This window comes from Rhamphochromis longiceps, linkage group LG7 (genome assembly GCF_057381845.1).
Source record: "Rhamphochromis longiceps isolate RC_006_pf linkage group LG7, R_longiceps_female_GT1.1, whole genome shotgun sequence".
Lineage (NCBI taxonomy): Eukaryota > Metazoa > Chordata > Actinopteri > Cichliformes > Cichlidae > Rhamphochromis > Rhamphochromis longiceps.
The window spans coordinates 5376354-5398326 of NC_140563.1; the positions used below are offsets into that span (position 1 = coordinate 5376354).

Consider the following 21973-nt stretch of genomic DNA (forward strand, 5'->3'; position numbering starts at 1 on the left):
TAGACCAGAGATGTCTGACACAAATTCTCTTACGCCATGCATCCCTTCTAATCCCCCAAACCAAGACCAATAGCTTCTAAACCTCACTCTGTTTTTCTTCTTGTCCATCTGTCTCTCGACAGTTCACCTTCACAAATATTTTCCTAACCGCTCGTTGTAACCACACTTTTCACCCTCCTCTCATGTGTCTCTTCTACAATAGTTTCTGATCATTCTCAGACATATACATGGGTGCTGCAAGGAGTTTTTTGACCGCAGTCTAATTGTGCATCATGGGAAGAAACCCCTGCTAATATGCATAGGATCTTATTGTCAGTAGAAACAAATCAATCCAATCTCCATGGCTCAATGTTCCTATGGTTTGTCCTCTCCTCTGCTCTCCTCTAAACTGGTGTTTCAGAATGACCTGCAGGCAGGCGCAAAGGAGTGATAGACTCCCTGATCTCCATTCAGCCCACTGTGCAGCCAAGCAGCAGCTGGAGCCGTGAGCAGGTATGAAGTGCTGAGACGAGTCGGGACTTCCAGGAAGTTCAGCATCAGGGATCAGGCTGTGTTATTGACTTGGCAAAGCCTCCAGCCAATATGATTCCACCAGCTAGGGGTTCACTGACCAGTGCACATGTGGGTATGTGTGCAAACCAGAGCTCAGTGCTCTGTACTCCAGATGGGTGGCCAGACCCCAGTTGATTTCTGTTGAACTGAACCTATTTGAACCCTTCTTTTTCTCATTGTTATGATTTTTGAAACACACGCATACCAGATGCATTGAACCAACTCCCTTATCTTCCATGGCTCTTCATATTTAGGCATCGCTATTTTTGCAAAGTTTAAAATCTAAATAAATGTGTTGAACAGTGGGCAGGAGCATGGACCATCCAGTCCAACTATCTTTACTATATAAGGCAATATTGCATATAATCAAAATATTAAAAAAAAAAAATCATAATCAAATATAATTGTAAATAAACAACAAAAAGGAGTTTCTTTTCGTGTACTTTTAACAAACCGCAAGTCTAAACTACCTAAAAGTATGGTACCAAACAACAAAAATTAAGCAGATATAAATAAATATTAATATGCATAATATAAATATGCATAAGCCTAGCAGATATGCTGCTAAGCTAACAATATCCAGTAAATAAATAAATCAAATTACTGTTAAACAAGGTCATTATCGTTAACGAAAACGAAATAACGAAAACTAGAAGTGAAAAAACATTTTCGTTAACGGAAATAAAAATAAAAACAAGACTTTGCAAAAACAGGAAAACTAACTAAAACTGTAATGAGTGTTCACAAAACTAACTAAAATTAACTGAATTCATTGAGTTTTCATTGACGTGTGTGTGTCATACAATAGTCTGGGGTGAAAATGGAGTGTAGTTTCCAGGTTTTTTTCTTGCTGTGTCTCATTATGCCAGCGGGTGGCAAGTACGTTAGTCGAGTCATGTGTGTCGCCGCTCCATCCACGCGTAGTGTCATGTCAGCAAAAGTCGGGAGAAATCACCAGGGTCCAATTTCGGATTACTTTGAATATGATTGTGTTTTAGATAAAGCAAGTGTCTTGTAACTAACCTAGCTTACCTTGAGAAGGTAAGGGAGCACGCCCAACCCTCATCCCCAGAAACAGAAGCTAACCCCAGGCAAGGCAGCGTGATGCATCCCAAGACAACTCCACAAAAAACATTAATGCAGTGCTTCCAACAGTGACCTGATGGCTACTGGTTTGTCAATTCACAGGAACATCACAAGCGAAAGGAAGCGTTGGCGAATATGTTTATTGAGACTGGGATATCTACACAACTATGTGAGCCAATTGCCTTAAAAAGTTTAGCAATTCACTTGAACTAAAATTATGAACACCCGGTGCTGCAAGAGTTAATAGTCTCATTGGGGCCAAGATTTATCTTTTATAGGTACCTGGTATCAGTGGTTGATAGGTTTCATAGGTTCCCCATAGGTGGGAATGTGAGTTGTCTGTCTCTGCGTGTTAGCCCTGCGACAGACTGGCGACCTGTCCAGGGTGCAGGTTATGGTAGCTGGAATAGCAACATACCCAAGGATATTTTGTTACACATAATTATTGCAAACACAAGTAAAACTATAACTGAAACTAATCAAAACTAAACTGAAACTAAGGATTTTCAAAAAATAAAAATAAAAACTAAACTAAACTAGCAAACAAATGGTAAAAACTAATTAAAAATGATATAAAATTGAAAATCTGAAGTCAAAACTAAATAAAAATAAAAACTAATGAAAATTGCAAAACTATTAAAACCCTGCTATTAAACTGCATTTCGGCAGAAAGAACAGCCACTACCTCATCTTGCCTTGTAACTTTATATGACTTATCAAAGTGGGAGGAAAAGATGTATGGAGAAGCCTTGTAACGACTGTGGAGCGTACCACATCACTTGTAAAACACAGTGGCGGCAGTGTGATGCATAGGCACTCATGATTTCCACTGGTAATGGATCACTCTTGTTTACTGGTGATTTGACAGAAGACAAAACTAGCCTGATGAAGTTATATTTTCTGCTCAGATTCATTCAGTTGACTGGCCAGCACCTCACGGTAGCGATGGACAATGACATGTGAAAGCGACCCAAAAGTTTTTGAAGGTAAAGAAGTGGAGAGTCAGTGAGTCATATGACTATCACCCCACCAAGCTGTATTTCAGCTCAAACTAATGGGAGGTAGAGAGACCCACAAACAACTAAAGACATCTACAGTAAAGACCCATCTTTATGGCTTTAGTGATGCCCAGATTTCAAGTAACCATCACCTGCAAAGGATGCTTGAAAAAGTAATAAAAATTGCTTTATCTTCATTTTATCCATGTCTATATTAATTATCTAGTGACATTTACATATGGGTAGAAACGGTACTCACCGTCATCTCATTTATCATCTCGTGGCAAATTTAGATTGTGAGTTCAAAGGAATTATAAGACGAATGATGGGAAAACACTACAAATCACTATTTTTTAGTATAACCAATATTTTGACAATGTGCTATTTTCAATTTTTAACTTGGTAAAAAAAATTGAGACTTTTCATTTAGGGTTTCCTAAACAAGCCCATCAACCAAAACCTCCTGATATTAGAAAATGTTATTAGAATATATGAGTTTAATGTTTTATACTTACTAAAAAGCAATCTAAACAACAATGAAGAGCCTGTTCTTTCTCCAGTGTATTCCTTAAATTGTTACTCATGGCACTAAGCCAACACGTGTATCAATGTGACTACAGTATGACTGTATATATACAGCGAGGGGCCATATCAGGGTACGTTTTCTGCATGTGAGGAGTTCACGAGGAGCCATGAACACAAGCATTAGGCGCCTATATTGACTGTGTGTGTCCTACATTCAAACGGAAGATGTTTTTTTATGTAAGCGTCTTATGGTTCATGGACTCGCACTGAAACAGACACACACACACACATAAGCCCACACTTATGGGGTGACAGAGTGCACTGGCTGAGCTCAGATGAACCAATGGCAACCTGGGGAAGGAGGAATGTGCATGGCGCTGGTCCAAGAGAGGCCGTCAGAATCCTCAGCAGGCAACCCCGGTTGTCTTAGCGAACACAAGTGTGAGTGTGTGAAAGTCTGTGCATCTGCACAAGAAGGTGGTAGGTGTAGTAACTGTAGAACTATATGAGTATGTATAATTTTACAGACAGTTTGGAATGGATTGCCTTTACATATGTATGGGAAAACACTTTCAGCTCAAAGTTTGTATTGTTTTTGTCAGTTTTGTCACATTACAGTATATGAGAAGTTCTTACTCACTGTCAATCAGCGCACGCAGTCAGGCACAGGCTCTCCTCACAAGACAACCCCAGTGACAACACACTGATGAGATAAAGTTATCTGCAGTGTTATTGTGGGATGCTTCATCTAAATTCCTTAGCATTTACAGGATGCAGTGAAGCATCTGCAGGCAAAGATTTCACTTGCAAATGGGCAGTTACTACAACCAGCAAGAAGGAGATCTAGGTCCCTAGAGAGGCTACAGAGTCAGAGAGGACACTCACTATACCACCACTCATGCCAAAAATACAGCATGATGTCATGCAGATTCCAATTGTGGACTGCAGTAGAAGAAACAGGGTCATGTGTGCACTTGACTAATGCACAACCGCACAAGAAAAAAGGAGAGAGGGGTAAGGAGGGAAAGGAAGAGAGTGATGTGCTGCTTAAAATATTCAATCCTCCTTCCATTAACTAACTGTGTAGGGATGGCAACACGACCTGCACTGTACATCTCGAGAGAGAGAGAGAGAGAGTGGAAGAGAGAGGGGAAAAAGAAGGAAGAGAGATGGTGCAATGTGGGATCAGACCTCTTTTATCCAGTTGCCTTTAAATCCAGCTCAGCATTTTCTTGATGATGTCATCTCTTTTTCACTCTCACTTTGCTTTCTCCTTCACCTCCATCTGCTCTCTCCCTCCACCCTTACTGAACTTTCCGTGTCTTGCGCACACATGTTCATCTTCCCTTCCTCTGCAATTACACAACGTGAAGTGCATTACAATACATAAAGCATCATGTTTAAGCACACCAAGATCCTTATAAATCTGGAGCTGCTTATAGTCATCCCAAGTTCAGCTGCACCCAAGTGCAGAGCTAGCTTGCCTGCACACTTCCATATTCCCCTTTCCTTACACCACAGCCACCTTGCGGCAGCTGACACACAACGAGAACACCAAACAAACAAACAAACAAGGGATAGCATAGACACAACCAGATGGGGGAACGCGTGTAGGTTTTTATTGCATGTGAAGTAGAAGGGTGAAAGGAGGGAGGTGGTGGTGGTAGGGTTATATACACACTGTATCTCAGGCACCAAAAGGTGAAGGAAGTGTCTATTTACAATACAGATGTATGTAGCTATGAATTTTTTTTTTTATAGAGACTCTGTGGTGTCTGTAATGCAGCAATGTGGGTGCCATACAGATATTCATTTTCAATTGTAGTGTGCTTGCATTGTAGTGCTAAATACATTACCAACCTAGGGTACATATTTACTCAGCAGCAATAGTGAAGCTGCAACTGCACAAATTGTGCATATGAGACCAGGTGAGCAAAGGTTTTATGCACGTGTTTCTGTCTCTCCGCTGACTGAGAATCTATGTCTTTGATGTAACGGAAAACTCTTAAATGCTAGTTAGAAATTGCTGGCAACCATGTGGACAAATGTTTGCAATCCCCAAACGTGTCAGCTCAGGGGATCCATGCAGAAGAGACCTGCTTTATATCAAACTATTCAACCGTAGAACCTGAAATCTAACAGCTGACCTGCAGGACGTGCGGAAGAACAAAAATCATCATTTACCATCAGATCCTGATCCGACCGTGCGTGAGTGGATTTGCTGTCACTGTGCCATGCACGTAAATGCACTCATCAATTTTATTTTCTAAATCCCATTTCAGTTTGAACCACTCTTTATATTGTGGACCACTATAAACATTTTGCTCACTTCTAAAATTTAATTGTGATACCCAATAAAAGAGGCATCCTTATATGTATATCTGTCTCTGTTGCTCCACCTGGATATCAATTCAGGTCTGCTCTCTTTCATCAAAGCATTATTGAGAAGTAGAAATATGTGGAGCTCGGCTCTAAACGTGCGGTGTGAGGTGACGAGCCACAGGAGAGGGCTACAGCTTTGGCACTATGCTTACACCTTTGAGCGATCCATGCACACTAATTATGCATTTGTTTCAAACGAAGGAACACTCTTAGTGTCACAGAATCACAAATTGAAGCGTGCTTCTTTCAGTGTTAAATATAGTGGAATTTTGCATTAAACTGCCTGCAGAAAAATGTGTGCACTCTGAAACGTAAACTACAAACAGGCCCACATATGCAATAAGCCCAGTATAAAAAAATAACTGTCAGTGTTTTCAGTTACAAAATTGACAGACCTCTTTAGGAAATATGACATAGGGTTTTGCCCTCAGGAAATCTGGCCCTAAAAATGTAAGTCATGGTGGAACTGTTCAGAGGACGCTACATCAATAACCCACTCCTTCTAGCATATGACTTTGTCTTTTTCTGTTTATCAGTTAATGAGTTGTTCCTGTTTACTTGTCTTTTTTAAAGAGCTGAAATGACTCAGAGACATTTAAGTGTGTGAGCAAGAGATGAGCTCATTAACCAAGTGTGTCTCAATGTCCACAAGGCTGCAGGCCCTGATGGCATCCCCGGGCGTGTTCTCAGAGCGTGTTCTGGGGAGCTTGCAGGAGTGCTCACAGACATATTCAATCTGTCCTTGGCCCACGCTGTGGTACCGGCCTGCTTCAAATCCACCTCCATCGTCCCGATACCCAAAAACTCCAACCCATCTTGCCTCAATGATTACCGCCCAGTAGCACTCACCCCCATCATCACTAAGTGCTTAGAGCGACTGGTCCTAGCACACTTCAAATCCTGTCTCCCCCCCACCCTGGACCCCCACCAATTCGCATACCGCCGGAACAGGAGCACAGAGGATGCGGTCTCCATCGCAATGCACTCTGTCCTCTCACACCTGGACAACAACAACACCTACGCCAGAATGCTGTTTATAGACTTCAGTTCAGCATTCAATACAATCCACCCCTCACAACTCATCAGGAAACTGACAGACCTGGGTATCAGTTCCCTCATCTGCAAATGGTTACTGGACTTCCTGACCAACCGCCCCCAACATGTCCGGCTGGATAACCGCTGCTCATCTACCATTTCTGTAATATACTCACATATCTATATTATTGCTAATATATATTGTAATATATCTATATCACTAAAGCACTTCTGGATGGATGCAAACTGCATTTCGTTGCCCTGTACCTGTGCATGTGCAATGACAATAAAGTTGAATTCTATTCTATTCTATTCTAATGTGCAATGTCTCTGCAGTTAAAAAAATAAAAATGTATCCCCAACACTACATAACCACCACTGTCAGCAGGCCTTAAACAGAGATTTAATGTTAGCGGCTCACTGTCAGATTATTGTTGACAGTTGCTGTTAATGTACCAATGCATGTATGTGACTTTAGAACAAACAGGGCTTCCCCGTGACAAAGAACAAGAGGACAACAGGAACAGATAATTACTTGGAAAACACCACAACTTGATTTCCCAACTTTCATGTGGGGTCTGTTCAGGCCAGGGGGAGAGCGAGAAAAGGAATTTGGACTCTCTCTCAGTTGGTTAAGCAGCTGTTTCTCTGGAGGTTCAGGTTGGGCAACAAGAGAGCAGAGTAAAGAAAGAAGAAAATAAAAAAGTGAAAAAGTGAGAACAAGGGAAAGAGTGAGAAACAGAGGGGCTGTGTAACTGGAGGCTTGTTTCATTCCAAATCAGATTGCTTTATAGTAACACAGGGGGTGAGTGGTTCCAGGCAGCAGACAAAGGGCCAACAGGATCAATATTGACATTCTCCTTAGTGATAGATGAGTTGGCTGGGTGAGGTCAGGGACTGGACCTTTGTATTAGCCAGAGAGCATTAGTGGTCACGGCTGGGGGACACTTACAGTAACCTTGGCCTTTCAGTATAATGGAGGGTCTGAGGGTGCCCAGGAGAAGTCCCTCCCTTTTATGGGCTTTATTACCGTAACGGAGCTCCATCCTCCACTGGCCCGATTCAAACACAGATCATTACTTTGTCAAAACAGCTACCAGACCACATTGGCACTTGCGCAGGCAAACTTGTGCAGCAAACAGAATCTCAAGGTGGCTGTTTTTCAACACAGCAGTCGTGGGAGATGAAGAAAGGACAACACAAGACAAAGCAGAGCAAGTGACTGTTTATTAGGTCTTATTCCAACAGCATGTACAATAGGACAGATTCACTGGTAAGTCTTGCGCAGTAGGCAAAGATACACACACAGAGTACAATCTTTTTCCAGAGTTACGGCAAGATGGGCTACCACAAAATGCTGCAATATAACCCTCCTGTAATTTCCATGTGCTCGCTTTGCTCAAACATTTTAATTGTTGTTTACCTTAAGTGGTCAATTAATCCAAGGCAAACTCATAAAAGAGAGAAGGCTGTGGGCTGCCCAGATAGTCAGATCCAACTAGCCTAAGAATAATGGCTACTAGGGACATCACAGTCATTGGTGGGAAAGAAGAAGATCATAGTGGAGGGATGAGCATAATAGGAAAAACACAGTAGGGGTGCAGGGAGAAAACCTCTGAAACAAAAAAAAAGAGAGAGAGAAACAAAGCGAGGAGGTGCAATTACACTGTTGCCAAAGAGATGGTGGTAAAAAGGAGAGGAGGTGGGAAAAGTAGTGTGAGGAGGAAGAGAAGAGGTCATCTGAGGTGATAGAAATTTGGTGAGTTGGGTTCATCAAAGATGGAGCTTGGCCACTCTCCTCCTCCTCGGATTCTGTTCTGGCTCGGGTTACTCAGTTGACGCCTCGCAAACACAAACACAAACACACACACACGAAACACATGGCTGCAGTCTCCCACGCACATGCTCGTTCTTCTTTCATGCACACTTATAAGTGTTTCTTACAGAAACAGAAGTATCATCAAAATATTGTAAGTCAATGCATGTTGATCCCTATGAAATGCACACATACACGCATAGTCTGTCAGTCTGTCTCAGAGTCCAAACCACTCGGTGACCCCTCCTCTCCTGGGGTCGAGTTTCTGCCTCTGCTTTTCGTCCTCCATGAACTTCTCCTGCATCTCCTCCATAGAGCCCTCAGCCGGTGCCCGCTCTTTTTCTGGGAAGATGTCAGGAAAAGTAAATGTCTGGCCCAGCGCCTGATGAGGAGGCAAAGACAGAAAGCACAGAGAAAAATTTTAGCTTAAAAAACACTGTGTTCTTACTTAATGAGAGAAATCGGTTGTTTGTTAAGACTCAAAAACCATCAATCTTGTAAATCACTTTCTGTGTAACAAATATGTCAAACTGCCCCTTCCTAAAATAAATCACAGTTCTTTGCAAAAATGAAGGCGAGTGTGTCACCATTCTTGCTCTGTTACTCTTCATATGACACAGATGCTCACTCACTCTCTTGTCTTTAGTTTTTTTAGCTCTCCTCTCCTGTCCATTTCTCTGGTCTTGATTTATTCAGAGGGAAAAGATGGTATCCATTATTTATTCCATACTAACCCATTTCTAGCCATAACTAATGCATCTCTGGCAAAATGTAGCCTGTGTCATGTTGACATAGAGTACAGTACAGACAGCACACATATGCATGCATGCACACTCACTTGCACACAAGTGCGTTCACACACAGAGACAGGTCATGCATGCAGACATGCAAACATATCTACAGCCTGTCTCTCTGAGCGTCCCTCGTGGACACCTGGCAACAAGAATTCAGTTGAGACTGATAACAATAGAGTCAAAGGATCAAATGAGGGGAAAATGCAAGAACATGTCATTTTTATCACAGGGCATTTACATGTTAAGCAAAGTGCTATAACTTAGTAGTTTCCCCAACAACAGTAGAACATCTACCAGAGAAATATAAAAACCCAATCCTCAATATATTTGTCAATACATCTAAAACACTAAAAGAACCTACATGATCAATTCTCTCATAGAATCAAATTACAGTGAATCACAGAGAAAATAACCTTCACCCACAAGAGTTATACATCTGTGCTTAGTTACATCCGAAACCCATTCTTAACTCTTCTTAGTTGAACCCAGACACCTCGGGCTAAGGCCACACCACTACAGTCGACCCCCGGAATTCGCGGGGATTAGGGACCACAACTGCCCACGAATTGCTGAAATCTGCAAATACCTCTAAAAATGCCTATTTTAATTTTCCCGTGAGCTTTGTGTTAGGAATCTGCGCGTTGTTTGGCAAATCTTTTTTAAGAAAAAAAACAAAACAAAACAATTTACTGATATTTTGGTGTTTTTACATTAATGTTAATATTTGAAAATTAGTCAATTTTTTTTAATCATAAGAAATGTATTTAGTCACTAAAATAAAATGAAAATAAAAAATATTTTAGCGCTATAGAAATCCGCGAATCCACAAATACTGAACCGCGAATAGGCAGGTGGTTGACTGTATTGCCACTGCTGTAACTACAATTGATAAAAAAATAATTAAAATCTACCGAAAAGGTGCTTTTCACTAACCTCAAACAGTGCATACAAACCTAAATTATAGGTTAGAACATGACTACAGTACATACCAGGGCTGCCACGATTAGTCGACTAGTCATGATTACATCGACTATCAAAATCGTCGACGACTAATTTAATAGTCGACGCAGGAATAAGTAGTAGGATTTAAGAGTGTAAAACGGACTGAAACAGAAGATGGCAGCACTGCATGTACAAGGATGCCAGCTGCCGTTAAACCCCGAAGAAGAAGAAGCTGTGTCCCAGAATTCATAGCGCAGCCCAGCTCAGTTGCCAACAATGGCGGCAGCTAGTTAGTTTTAATATTACTCTTATTATTCTTTCTGGGTCACAAAATAAACGTTTAACATATTTTCAGGCGAGAATGTAGCTGTGTAAACCTCAAATATCTGCTCAGTTTATCAAGACACCACATATTTTCAAAAGCGCTCCGACATTTTCGGAGACGTCTGTTACCCACTAGCTCGATAGCTAGCCGGGGGCAAGGCTCACTAGAGCCCGTGAGAACACCGGACTCCCGGCAAATTGTTTTCAAACCCACCACCGTCTTTCGCTACTCAGGTTAAATATATATAAGTCACTTAGATAACTTAAAAATTTTATTTTTGGCTTTTTTTAGTATTTTATTTGTTCCTGAGTAAATCGGTTTGGCTGAGATTAAAGTTATAGTTTTCACATTTCTGATTATCAGAAGTGTGAGATGCTCGAGAATATACTCGAGTGTCCTGTTATATTTTAGATAGCAAGGAGTTTATTATTATTTCACCGAAACAATCGGCAAATTTCATAAACTATCATCCTGTCTCTATTTTTAGTTAGCACATACCTTAAACACTTAAAGCTGTAAGCTAATGATAGTTATATAAGAGCAGATGCATGCTTGCGCAATAAGCTGTACGTTTTATGTCCAATGGATGCATGATCTGATTAGTTGACTAATCGCAAAAATAATCGGTGACTAGTCGACTATCAAAATAATCGTTTGTGGCAGCCCTAGTACATACAGATCAAACTAAATGTTTGATCTGGGAGCACTGTGACAGTTCTGTTTTAAAGCTAGCCAGAAACAGCAGAAAACCATGGTGGTAGATGATGCCGTCTGGGTGAAGCAGGAGCATTTCTTCATAAAGACAATTTCCCAGGAAAGGCATTTCTACTCTACCTGAGCCCTCAAAGCTTTAAACAACTTACCTCATTCACCCATTCATACAAGCACTTTTTTGTGCTTTTTCTAAGCAAGTGCCTTTCTATCTAACATTCACAGACATTCATACGGCAATATTGAAGCAGCAACCTGTGTAAATGACCTGCTCTACCTCCTGAGCTACAGCCAGCACTGTACCCACCCCTGCATCCGGGCAAGAAGACACGATACCTGGATGCAGCTCGTCTGTGCCAATTACTCAAATTCTTGTTTTGTCTGAAACTCACTCATCCATTTCTTAATAACCGTTCGACATTATATACGTTTTAAAACTTTAAAAACGTAGTAGAACTTAGAGCTGCACGTCATCGGCATAGCAGTGGAATGTAATATTGTCTCCCTGTCTAATGTGACACAGCAGCCACACACACAAAAAGACAGGTCCCAGTATAGACCCCTGGGGGATTCCACAGTTCAGTGCACAGTATTGAGAGCTGTGGTCACCAATGAAAACAAAAAATGTGTTTGGCACAACGATACATTCAGACAATGGTTCTGCTTGCCAAAACTGCTGCAGAGGAGTGATAAAACAAAACACTGTATCAACTGCTGCACTGAGTAGTACTAGAACAGAACATTCACTACTATCAGCAGTTAAGATATCATTTGTAATCCTAATAAGCACGACATCACTTCTTTGATGCTACATAAAACCTAACCTTTTCAAAGATACTGTTATGATGTAATGCTTCAACAAGCTGTAGACAGACGATCTTAAAGTGTTTTGCTATAAAAGGTCATTTGTTATCCAACTACTCTGTGGTAGCCCAAACCTGTGGATAGCTTTGAGGGAGCTAGGAGGTGGCTGAGAAATCAAGTTTTTGGTTGTGGCTCCAGAGGAAGGATAGCAGTTTGGGTAAAAACCAAAAGGCAGCTATAGGGGATGGCAAGGAAACATCACCTATATGTCCTCCTGCCTCCAGCTGATGACCCTGCAACTGACATTCTAGGAGTGGCGGAGGTGTGACAGGATTAGTGCCAAAGCAGGAGAAACATCTCAGCCATACAAGAATTTACTACTCCTGCCACCACTGCTATTACTGTTGCTGCTGTTACTGTGTTTACTACTTTAATTACTGGTACTATCCATCACTATTGCTACTGTGACTGCAGCTGCAGCTGCTGTTGTCATCAAATTAACCAAATCTACTTGCACATAAAAGCTGAGCAAGTGTGACAGTAAAACAGTGAAACAAACGGTTTAATTGGATCCAGTTAAAAAATTTTTTGCAGAAATCTACATTACCACTTGCCGTCTACCTTTTTTCCCCACCTGATGTATATTATTCTTCCATATTTGCTCTTTTAACACCATGAAATTATGAAGAAAATCATGTAATTATACAGATAACATTGTTGTCCCATCTTTACAAGTGCTTATTTCTAGATGACCACAGAGCACGCACACCAAACCCAGGCAGAGTTTATGCACACTTGTAAATATTTATACTAATAGATTATTCTGTAAGCCTCATGTATCTTTATGATATGCTGTTTGGGGTTTCCAAAAAAATGAAAATAAGGATCATTAAAACTGTAGTTTACACTATCAGCTTCCTCTTCATAATAAAATCCACTTAAATGACTCTGATTGATCAATTATTATGTGTAGAGGCCTGCTACAATAAAAATAAATTGTTTCAATGAACACAATTGTCAATCAACTAAATATGTGAAACATTCTGTATGGGGTCAGTGTGTAGGCGTTAAGGAATGGTCTGGCTCTGATGTGAATGTTACTTTGTCTGTCTCCAACCCCCAAAATACCAAGAGAAACATGCATATAATTGCTGCAAAGTAGGGCTGCTCAATTAATCGAATTTTAATCACGATTACGATCTGGGCTTTCAACGATCATTAAAAATGACTGAGCCGATTATTAGCCCCTCCCTCATGCTTTACTCTCGCGCTGCTCCGTGTGGCAAATCAAGCGCACTGCTCTGCATTTCGAACACGCGTCACAACAATTAAGAGGACCCGAGGGAAGCTCGGAAAGCTAAGCAGAAGTTATTTGGAGAGGAGTGGACTGCCGTTGGTTGAAAAGAGAGGTAAAAAAAAAAAAAAAAAAACTTCAGTGGTGTGGAAACATTATGGCTTCGCGGAGTCAGACGTGGATCAAGTAGACACAGTGTGTAAACTTTGCTATGGTGTCGTAGCTGCACCACAGAGCAACACTGCAAAGTTTACATTTTTCATTTATTTCTTTTATTGCAAACATTTGCACTGTTATCAGTATTTGCACACTATTTTATATTATTTTTTAAAGTCATTATTCAATACATTGTTATTGTTAACCCTTTAAAGCCGGTCAGAGCAGCATGAACCGCTAAGCTAGCACAATAAATTTTTTTCCATATGAAACCAGAGGAGTTGTACTTACATCTTATGCCATCAGCTTGTCCTAGGTCACGGTTTCCTTCCACATATAGCTTTGCAAAAATTGCATAAAAAGCGCTTGCAGGAACAAAAACATAATATTCCAGAAACACGCTTTGCCGATCCGATCAGCTGTTCTTAACACTTCCCACATTGAAAAAGACGTCAACGCGAACTATCGCAAGTGACGTCATTTTCGCGGAAAATGTAGTTTTTTACTTGTAGGCCTTAGAACTCGAATTGCACTGCTGGAAATAGTTTATTTTGATGCACATGCACATTCTTTGCAAATTTGCATCATAGGATTATTTTTTGTTTTTCCTGCAGTATATAAAAATTGCTGTATCTCCAAAAATAAAACTATGAAGACACTCAAAATAAATTTCCTGTTGTTGTAAACTATTTTTTGCAACTTTTTTGTATTTAAAGTTTTGAGGGATAAGCCTCTTAAATTTCTCCAAGTAGAAATATATGTAAAAAAAACAAAAACGATTTTCAATTTTTTTGTAGTTTATTGCACTTTTTTGCAATTAATGTAGTTACTATGGACTTAATACATACACATTTTTAAAATATGGGCTATAACAGTTGTATTGATGTATAGCAACTTGAAATGCTCCCACAAATGGCACTACAGCATGTAAAAAAAATATTATAAGCTCTGGCGGACTTGGTTCTATGGTAGATCTTAAAGGGTTAAATAAATATCGTCAAATAATCGTGATCTCAATTTCAGTGAAAATAATCGTGATTATCATTTTTGCCATAATCGAGCAGCCCTACTGCAAAGCATAGTTTAATTCCCAGAGGGAGAGGCAACATGAAGCTAAAGATGCAGAATGAATCAGACTGTGTCTACTGTAAAAATAGCTGCGAATAAGGACAGCCTATAGCATTTTGGGCAATATGCTAAAATTTGACATAGTCCAGCAACTGGTAACTGCTGATAGATCTCAGAGTCTGCACAGTGGTGTGAAAAACTAGCAACAAACAACAAGCTTACCAAGTACAAGCTCCAGTAAGTTTATTAGTTCATAATACTGTTGGACATGAGAATAGACCCTCCACAATGGTCTTTGTTCTGCTGCACTCGACTTGGACTGTATCAGTGGTTCCCAAACTTTTTTCGTTAGGCCCCCTTCTGTTTTACAAGAAAAATCTTCGCACCCCCCCAACCGCACAAACACATCCTCCAACCACACACACACACCCATATTTTGTTTTCAAACTCTATTGTGGTTTATTTCACACCTCAAACATTTAGTAGACAACTACATGAATAAACTGCAATAAATTTACAGGTAGCAATGAAATAAACTACTAACTCTTTTACGCTACGTCCACACCTACGCGGGTATATTTGAAAATGCAACTGTTTCTATGCGTTTGGGCCTTTCATCCACACATAAACGGCGTTTCGAAACACCGAAAAGGGAGGATTTTTTAAAACTCCGTATTTGCGTTTACGTGTGGACGAGGAATACAGAGTTCGTCACGCAACGTCAAAGCTATGTGCCTTTTTTCACGTCACGCTGTGCGCCACGTTATTGTCAAAGTCAAAGTCAAAGTCAACTTTATTTGTCGATTCTGCCACATGTACAGGACATACAGAGAATAGAAATTGCGTTACTCTCAATCCCTAGATAAATAGCAAATGAACATTTAAATATATTTAAATATAAAAGTGATTAAAAATGCAAGTAAAATAATTAAAAAGTAAAAATTTAAATAAATACAATTTTACATATAACAAGAAAGCTATACAATATACAATATAATGGGTAAGTGACATTGAGTGTAAACCAGGCAGAGTAGTGCAAATAGGCAAATAGTGCAAATGGAGATTTAGTAATGTACGGTAAGAGAAAGTGTAACAACAAAGTCTTATGAGGTAATGGCAGTCCAATGCTCCACAAAGTGACTGGTAACTGGTGCAGGCCAGTGAGTGAGTCAAAGAGTGTGTGTGTTTGTGTGTGTGTGACAGAGTTCAGTGAGACCGTGGAGGAGAGAGGGGAGAGGGGGCAGAATCGGGAGGGAGTTAAGCTTCCTGACAGCCTGATGGATGAAGCTGTCCTTCAGCCTGCTGGTCCTGGCCTGGAGACTCCGCAGTCTCCTCCCCGACGGCAGCAGCTTGAAGAAGCTTTGCATTGGGTGCGTGGGATCAGCCGCTATGCAAAGGGCTTTTTTAGTGAGACGGGTGCTGTAAATGTCCTGGAGGGAGGGGAGAGAGACACCAATGATCCTCTCTGCAGCTCTCACTATGCGTTGGAGGGTTCTATGACAGGACGCATTGCAGGCTCCAAACCACACAGTGATGCAGCTCGACAGGATGCTCTCGATGGTGCCTCTGTAGAAAGTGTACATGATGGGGGCTGGTGCTCCTGCTCTTCTTAGTTTGCGGAGAAAGAAGAGACGCTGCTGTGATTTCTTGGCCAGTGCTGTGGTGTTGTACGTCCAGGAGAGATCCTCTGTGATGTGCACACCCAAGAACTTGGTGCTGCTCACTCTCTCCACAGACGCTCCGTCAATGGTCAGAGGAGCATGTTGGGTGTGCATTCTCCTGAAGTCCACAACAATCTCCTTCGTCTTCTCCACATTCAGAGAGAGATTGTTGTCAGCACACCACGTGGCCAGGCGTCTCACCTCACTTCTGTAGTCGGTCTCATCCCTGTTGCTAATGAGACCCACCACCGTTGTGTCGTCCGCAAACTTGATGAAGAGGTTGGAGCTGTATGATGGAGTGCAGTCATGGGTCAGCAGAGTGAAGAGGAGGGGGCTCAGCACACATCCCTGCGGGGCCCCTGTGTTTAAAATGATGGTGCTGGATGTATTACTGCCAACCCGTACTGCTTGAGGTCTTCCGGTGAGGAAATCCAACAGCCAGTTGCACAGTGAGGTGTTGAGCCCCAGCTGGACCAGTTTTTGAATGAGCTGTTGGGGGATTATAGTGTTGAATGCTGAACTGAAATCTATGAACAGCATTCGAACATATGAGTCTTTTTTGTCCAGGTGTGTGAGTGCCGAGTGGAGTGCAGTGGAGATGGCATCATCGGTTGAGCGGTTGGGCCGATACGCAAACTGGAAGGGATCCAGGGAGGGGGGCAGGACAGTCTTGATGTGTTGCATGACTAGTCGTTCGAAGCACTTCATCAGGATGGGAGTAAGTGCAACAGGACGGTAGTCATTAAAGCAGGAGGGAGATGACTTTTTTGGAACCGGAATGATTGTGGTGGCTTTAAAACATGTGGGGACGACAGCCTGGATGAGTGATATGTTGAAGATGTCTGTGAAGACATCAGTGAGTTCCACTGCACAGTCTCTCAGTACACGACCAGGAATGTTGTCAGGACCCGGAGCTTTACGTGCATTGATCCTGCTGAGGGATCTCCTCACGCTGTCCGGTGACAGAGTCATCACCTGGTCACCAGGAGGGGGTGGGGTCTTCTGTGCAGTGGTGCTGCTTTGGACTTCAAAGCGAGCAAAGAAAGTGTTCAGCTCGTTCAGCAGGGGGATAGTGCTATCACAGGTCTGTGGTGGGGGCTTGTAATCTGTGATGGTCTGAATGCCCCGCCACAGGCTCCGTGAGTCTCTGCTGTCTTTGAAGTGATGAGATATTTTCCTGGAGTACTGTCTCTTAGCCTCTCTGATGCCACGGGAAAGGTTGGCCCTAGCTGTCCTCAGGCTTGCCTCGTCTCCATCTCTGAAGGCAACATTCCGAGCTTACAGCAGCCTGTAGACCTCTCCTGTCATCCATGGTTTTTGATTGGCCCGGACAGTTATGGTTTTCGTGACTGTTACATCCTCAATACACTTGTTGATGTAGGCAGTAACAGTCTCTGCGTACTCCTGGAGGTCAGTGGTGTTGTTATAGGTGGCAGCCTGCTTAAACATGTTCCAGTCTGTAGTATTAAAGCAGTCCTGTAGAGCCTCTGAAGACCCCTCTGGCCACACTTGTATCCGCTTACGAACCGGTTTGGTCACTTTAACGAGCGGTCTGTAAGCAGGCATTAGCATGACAGTGATATGGTCTGAGGCGCCGAGGTAGGGGAGGGGAAAAGCTTTGTAAGCTCCTCTCTGGGTGGTGTAAACAAAGTCCAGTGTGTTATTTCCCCTTGTTGGAAAGTCTATGTGTTGTTGTATTTTTGGAAACACGCACTTTAAGTCTGCATGATTGAAATCCCCAGCCAGGATGAGAAAAGCATCAGGATGGGCTGTCTGCTGCTCACTGATGTGCTGGTACAGTTCATTCAGTGCCTCATTCCTGTTGTTGACATTGGAGGAGGGAGGGATGTACACAGCGCACAGGAGTATGGCTGTATATTCCCTCGGTAGATAGAATGGCCGGCACTTAATAACCATTAACTCCAGCACTGGTGAGCAGTGTTTGCAAACCGCAACAGCATCGCGACACCAGGCATCATTGATGTAAACACAAAGTCCTCCCCCGCGGGTCTTACCTCCCGCGACGATGACTCTGTCAGCACGGTAGCATGTTAGCTGGTCGAGCTGAATGGCGCGGTCCGGGACACTGTCGCTGAGCCATGTTTCCGTGAACACAAAAGCACAGCAGTCCTTTACATTCCTTTGAGATGAACGTAGCAGTCGGATGTCGTCCAGTTTATTTTCTAGCGAGCGTACGTTGGCCAGAACGATAGAGGGGATGGCGGGTTTGTGTGGGCTAGCCGCTAGCCTAGCTCGGATGCCACCGCGCTTACCCCTCTTCTGCTTCCTCTCACACCGCTTGAGGCGCATCCATTGTGGGCGAAGTGCGGGAGTGGGGGTCGGTGATTGAGTAGGCCTTCGGAGCAGACCCAGATCTTTCAGCTTCTCGGTGTCCACAGAGTTTAACTTAAAAAGTTTGTTTCTGCCGATGTCGAGAAGAAGTGTTCGGGCATATCCTCGCTTGCACACAGATAGACGCGACAAAGACTTACAAAAACACTGCAACTTACAGGACGAAAAACACGAAAAAGTAGTTTGTTTGGGAGAGAGAGAGAAGCCGCTGCGTGTGCACGCGCCGCCATGTTGGATCAACATTACATGAGATGAATTTCTATAATGGCAGATAGATTAACAGTATTTTGTCTCTATCTGCAGGGGAAAGTAATTCTGTCGCAGAGACCTACCTCGGCACTTGTGCAGGTGAAGCCAAAGGGAAGATATGCTTCACCATATTTTATAGTCTTTGGCTTGGAAGGAAGTTGGTTTGGAAACATATTTGGCGATGCTTCATCTCCTGCTTTGCGTTTGTGTGGGAATCCCGCCAAAAACCTGTCAATTATGCTAGCAGTGTCCAAGCATTCTTTTTTTTTTTCTTTTCATATGTGCCCCCCAGCAATGGTTCTGCGCCCCCCCCTAGGGGGCGGGCCCCACACTTTGGGAACCTGTGGAGTTCTCCGTGGCATTACCTGACAAAACCCTGGATTTCCAAGTGTCCGTGTACAACTCCTTACACTGCTTAATTCAATTCAATTTTATTTAGATAGTGCCAAATCACAATAACAGTCGCCTCAAGGTGCTTTATAATGTACAGTAGATCGTACAATAATAGATACAAACTTATGATGCTTAACGCAACAAAAAGTAAAGCGGTACCAACAATTCTGTATTAAATGAATTGTTTTAATGAGTCAGACTAGTAAATCAAAAACGATTTCAACTGCAGAACACTGGACATAAAAAATTACCAAATTTGTTCAAATTCCTGCATCTTGAGTTTGCAGTGATTGTGTTATGTGTAGAGTTACAGCTGAAACAGCAAAAGCACAGCTGTGGTCTTTCTTTGTGTATATGGTAATTTTGTCAGTGTCACAAGATTAAATTCTGGCGTGTCTTGCCCAAGTCATTACCCCTGTTTTTGATTAACACTCAGGCACCAAACCCCAGAAAATGGTATTTGGAAAAGCCTGAGTAACTCCATCCAACTATCCAAAACACATTATGGAAACTGCTATTTTGGTAGGATACTTCACACAGGCCTGAATTCATGTTACTCTCAACATGTGGCCAGTTGGGTCTGAATTCTGATACCAGATTTGAGGAGTGCCTGGAGAAAAACATGCACAACCTTCAGTCAAAAGCTACCCTGTTCTTCTGTTTCAATTTCAAACTACAGGAGGTTTTCTAGTGAGTGCAGTATAACAGTAAGAGATGACTGTGCAAAATAAGTCAGGCACAGGCAGAGAACTGCCAAACACCAGAGAAACACCTGGAAAACGCCAAGGTCTTCAGTGTCTCGCTGCACTCTCGCACACTGCCATCGAGGAATCCAGAATCCAGAACGCAAACACTGGATGAGGCCAGGAGTAAGAGAAGGAGAAAGGAGGTCAAAGGGAGAAAAATGGGGCTAGAGTATGCGAGGAAGTAAACGTGACAGGAAAAAGATGAAAGTAGGAGGTGACGAAGGAAGGGGTCTACCCCAGTCCTATAAACACAAGAGCTCACAACAACATGAACAATGAAGCAGTGAATGAAACAAGACTTCACCCGACCTGAACCAAACATTGTCGCATGACAATTCCCAGTTATACAGAGCAGTTCTGGGTACCTTATGTATACAGACAGTGAAGATTAATACCAGCCTCGGAGAGCGCGATTCACAAAAACAACAAAGCAGCAAGACTGAAATCAACAAAGAGCTGAGACTCGTTAAACAAGTCTTATTGTTGGCAGCAGGCCGCGCCCTGAGTGTGTGCGTGCATGTATGTCAACCGTCTGCTGGACACATTTTCGCAGTGAGAGAAAGTGTTGGCAGAGAGGATTCATACTTTTGTTTGAAATGTATACATCGCACCACAGCAGAGGCAAACCCCAGTCTCATCCATCTCCTGGCGCTGAGCTACAATGATCTGTCCTGGGTGTCTGTCTGACTTTCTGTGTATCTGAGTGAGAGAGGGAGTGTGTGTATGACTGCATATTGAGTGATTTATGGTGATGACCCAGTCCTGGCCAAAAAGGACAAAAGTGGAGAAAGAGGCAATATTATTATGTGTATTTCTCTTCCACATTTGTTCCTCTAAGGCTTTTATTTCTGGTACTCGTTTTGTTCCTAGATGACAAACTGAAGGAGGCGTATTTTCCCTCTCCCTACATCTTTGCCATCTTCAACGTGCTCCCAGTTGACTCAAGCTGCCATCCAGGAATATTGGGAAGCGATCCCGTACTGCCATGCAATGTAAACATACTCCTCTTACGCACATGAACAATCCATTACAACACAGTTTTCCTCTCAATGGGGAAAAGAAAGAAATGGGTGGTGGGGGGGTAAATGTTGTCATTGACTCATTACCACACCGTTTCACTTTTCCCATCTGTAGGTACATGTATACTTCTTTATTAAGCTCTAATTCAGTGCCTTGTTTTGCCCCAGGAAATGTGCATTTAGACTGTCAGTCTGGCCAGTGTCACATTTCGGGACCACTGTCAGAGATTTAACCAGTTGGTGGGGGCAGCTGTCAAATTAGGAAAACAACTGGTGTGAACATGTTTTCTTAACCGCTACATTGAGGAGGAACTGAACTGCTTGCATGTAGTTCGTGTAAGCCTCCCAGGCAACACTGTACTCGAGTGAAATGACCCCATCTGAAACCTGAGTTTGTTGAATCCATATGTGTGCTCGTACACATACACAAAGTCATGCACACGACCTAAGTAACCCTCTTTGCTGACCCCAGAGATGGGAAAACAGAAGACTAGGCGAGAGACAAAAAGAAACTCATAAAGGACAATTATTCAGTTCGATCGACCTTTCCCACTGATCTATGACAAACTGAGCATGCAGTCATAGCTTAAAAACAGCTCTAAGAATTTTTTTTGTTTTTAAAATTGACTCCTTATGGGTGCATTATTAAAACAGTTGGAGTAAGTGTCCTGTAAGAAGAGGGGGAGAAAAAAACTAAAATTAATTCAAGAAAAAACGATGGCTGTTATATTTAACTATAAAATATGAAAGTCACAGTTGCTCTGGGTGGATATGTTCAAGTGTCTGATGAAAACAGGAAAGTGCCAGGTCAGTAAAGTGCCACTTTACCAGCCTGGAGCTGAATAGAACATTATGGCACAGTCGCACACTGAAGGCAGCGAAGGCTAATTCAACCTGCTTCTCTGGACTGTGACCAGACTTCATGATGTGAAAGATGATATATTAAGATCTAGATCCCGCTGACTGCTAAGGATAGAATAAGAACTATTCCAAGACTAATAATAATAATAATAATAATAAAAAAGAGGTTTGATTACTAAACTCCATTGAGGTAAGTTTGATTTC

At 42.2% G+C, this 21973-nt stretch overlaps 1 protein-coding gene across 1 annotated transcript in view; it reads right to left on the reverse strand.

The window, feature by feature from the left end:
- Nucleotides 1-7787: 7787 nt before the first annotated feature.
- mrpl23 (mitochondrial ribosomal protein L23) overlaps nt 7788-21973 on the reverse strand; it is a 55741-nt gene continuing 41555 nt past the window's right edge. Inside the window, exon 5 of the mRNA XM_085411782.1 lies at nt 7788-8776. Within this exon, the coding sequence (XP_085267908.1) occupies nt 8612-8776 (165 nt within the window). The 3' untranslated portion in view covers nt 7788-8611. The remainder of the gene's footprint in view (nt 8777-21973) is intronic.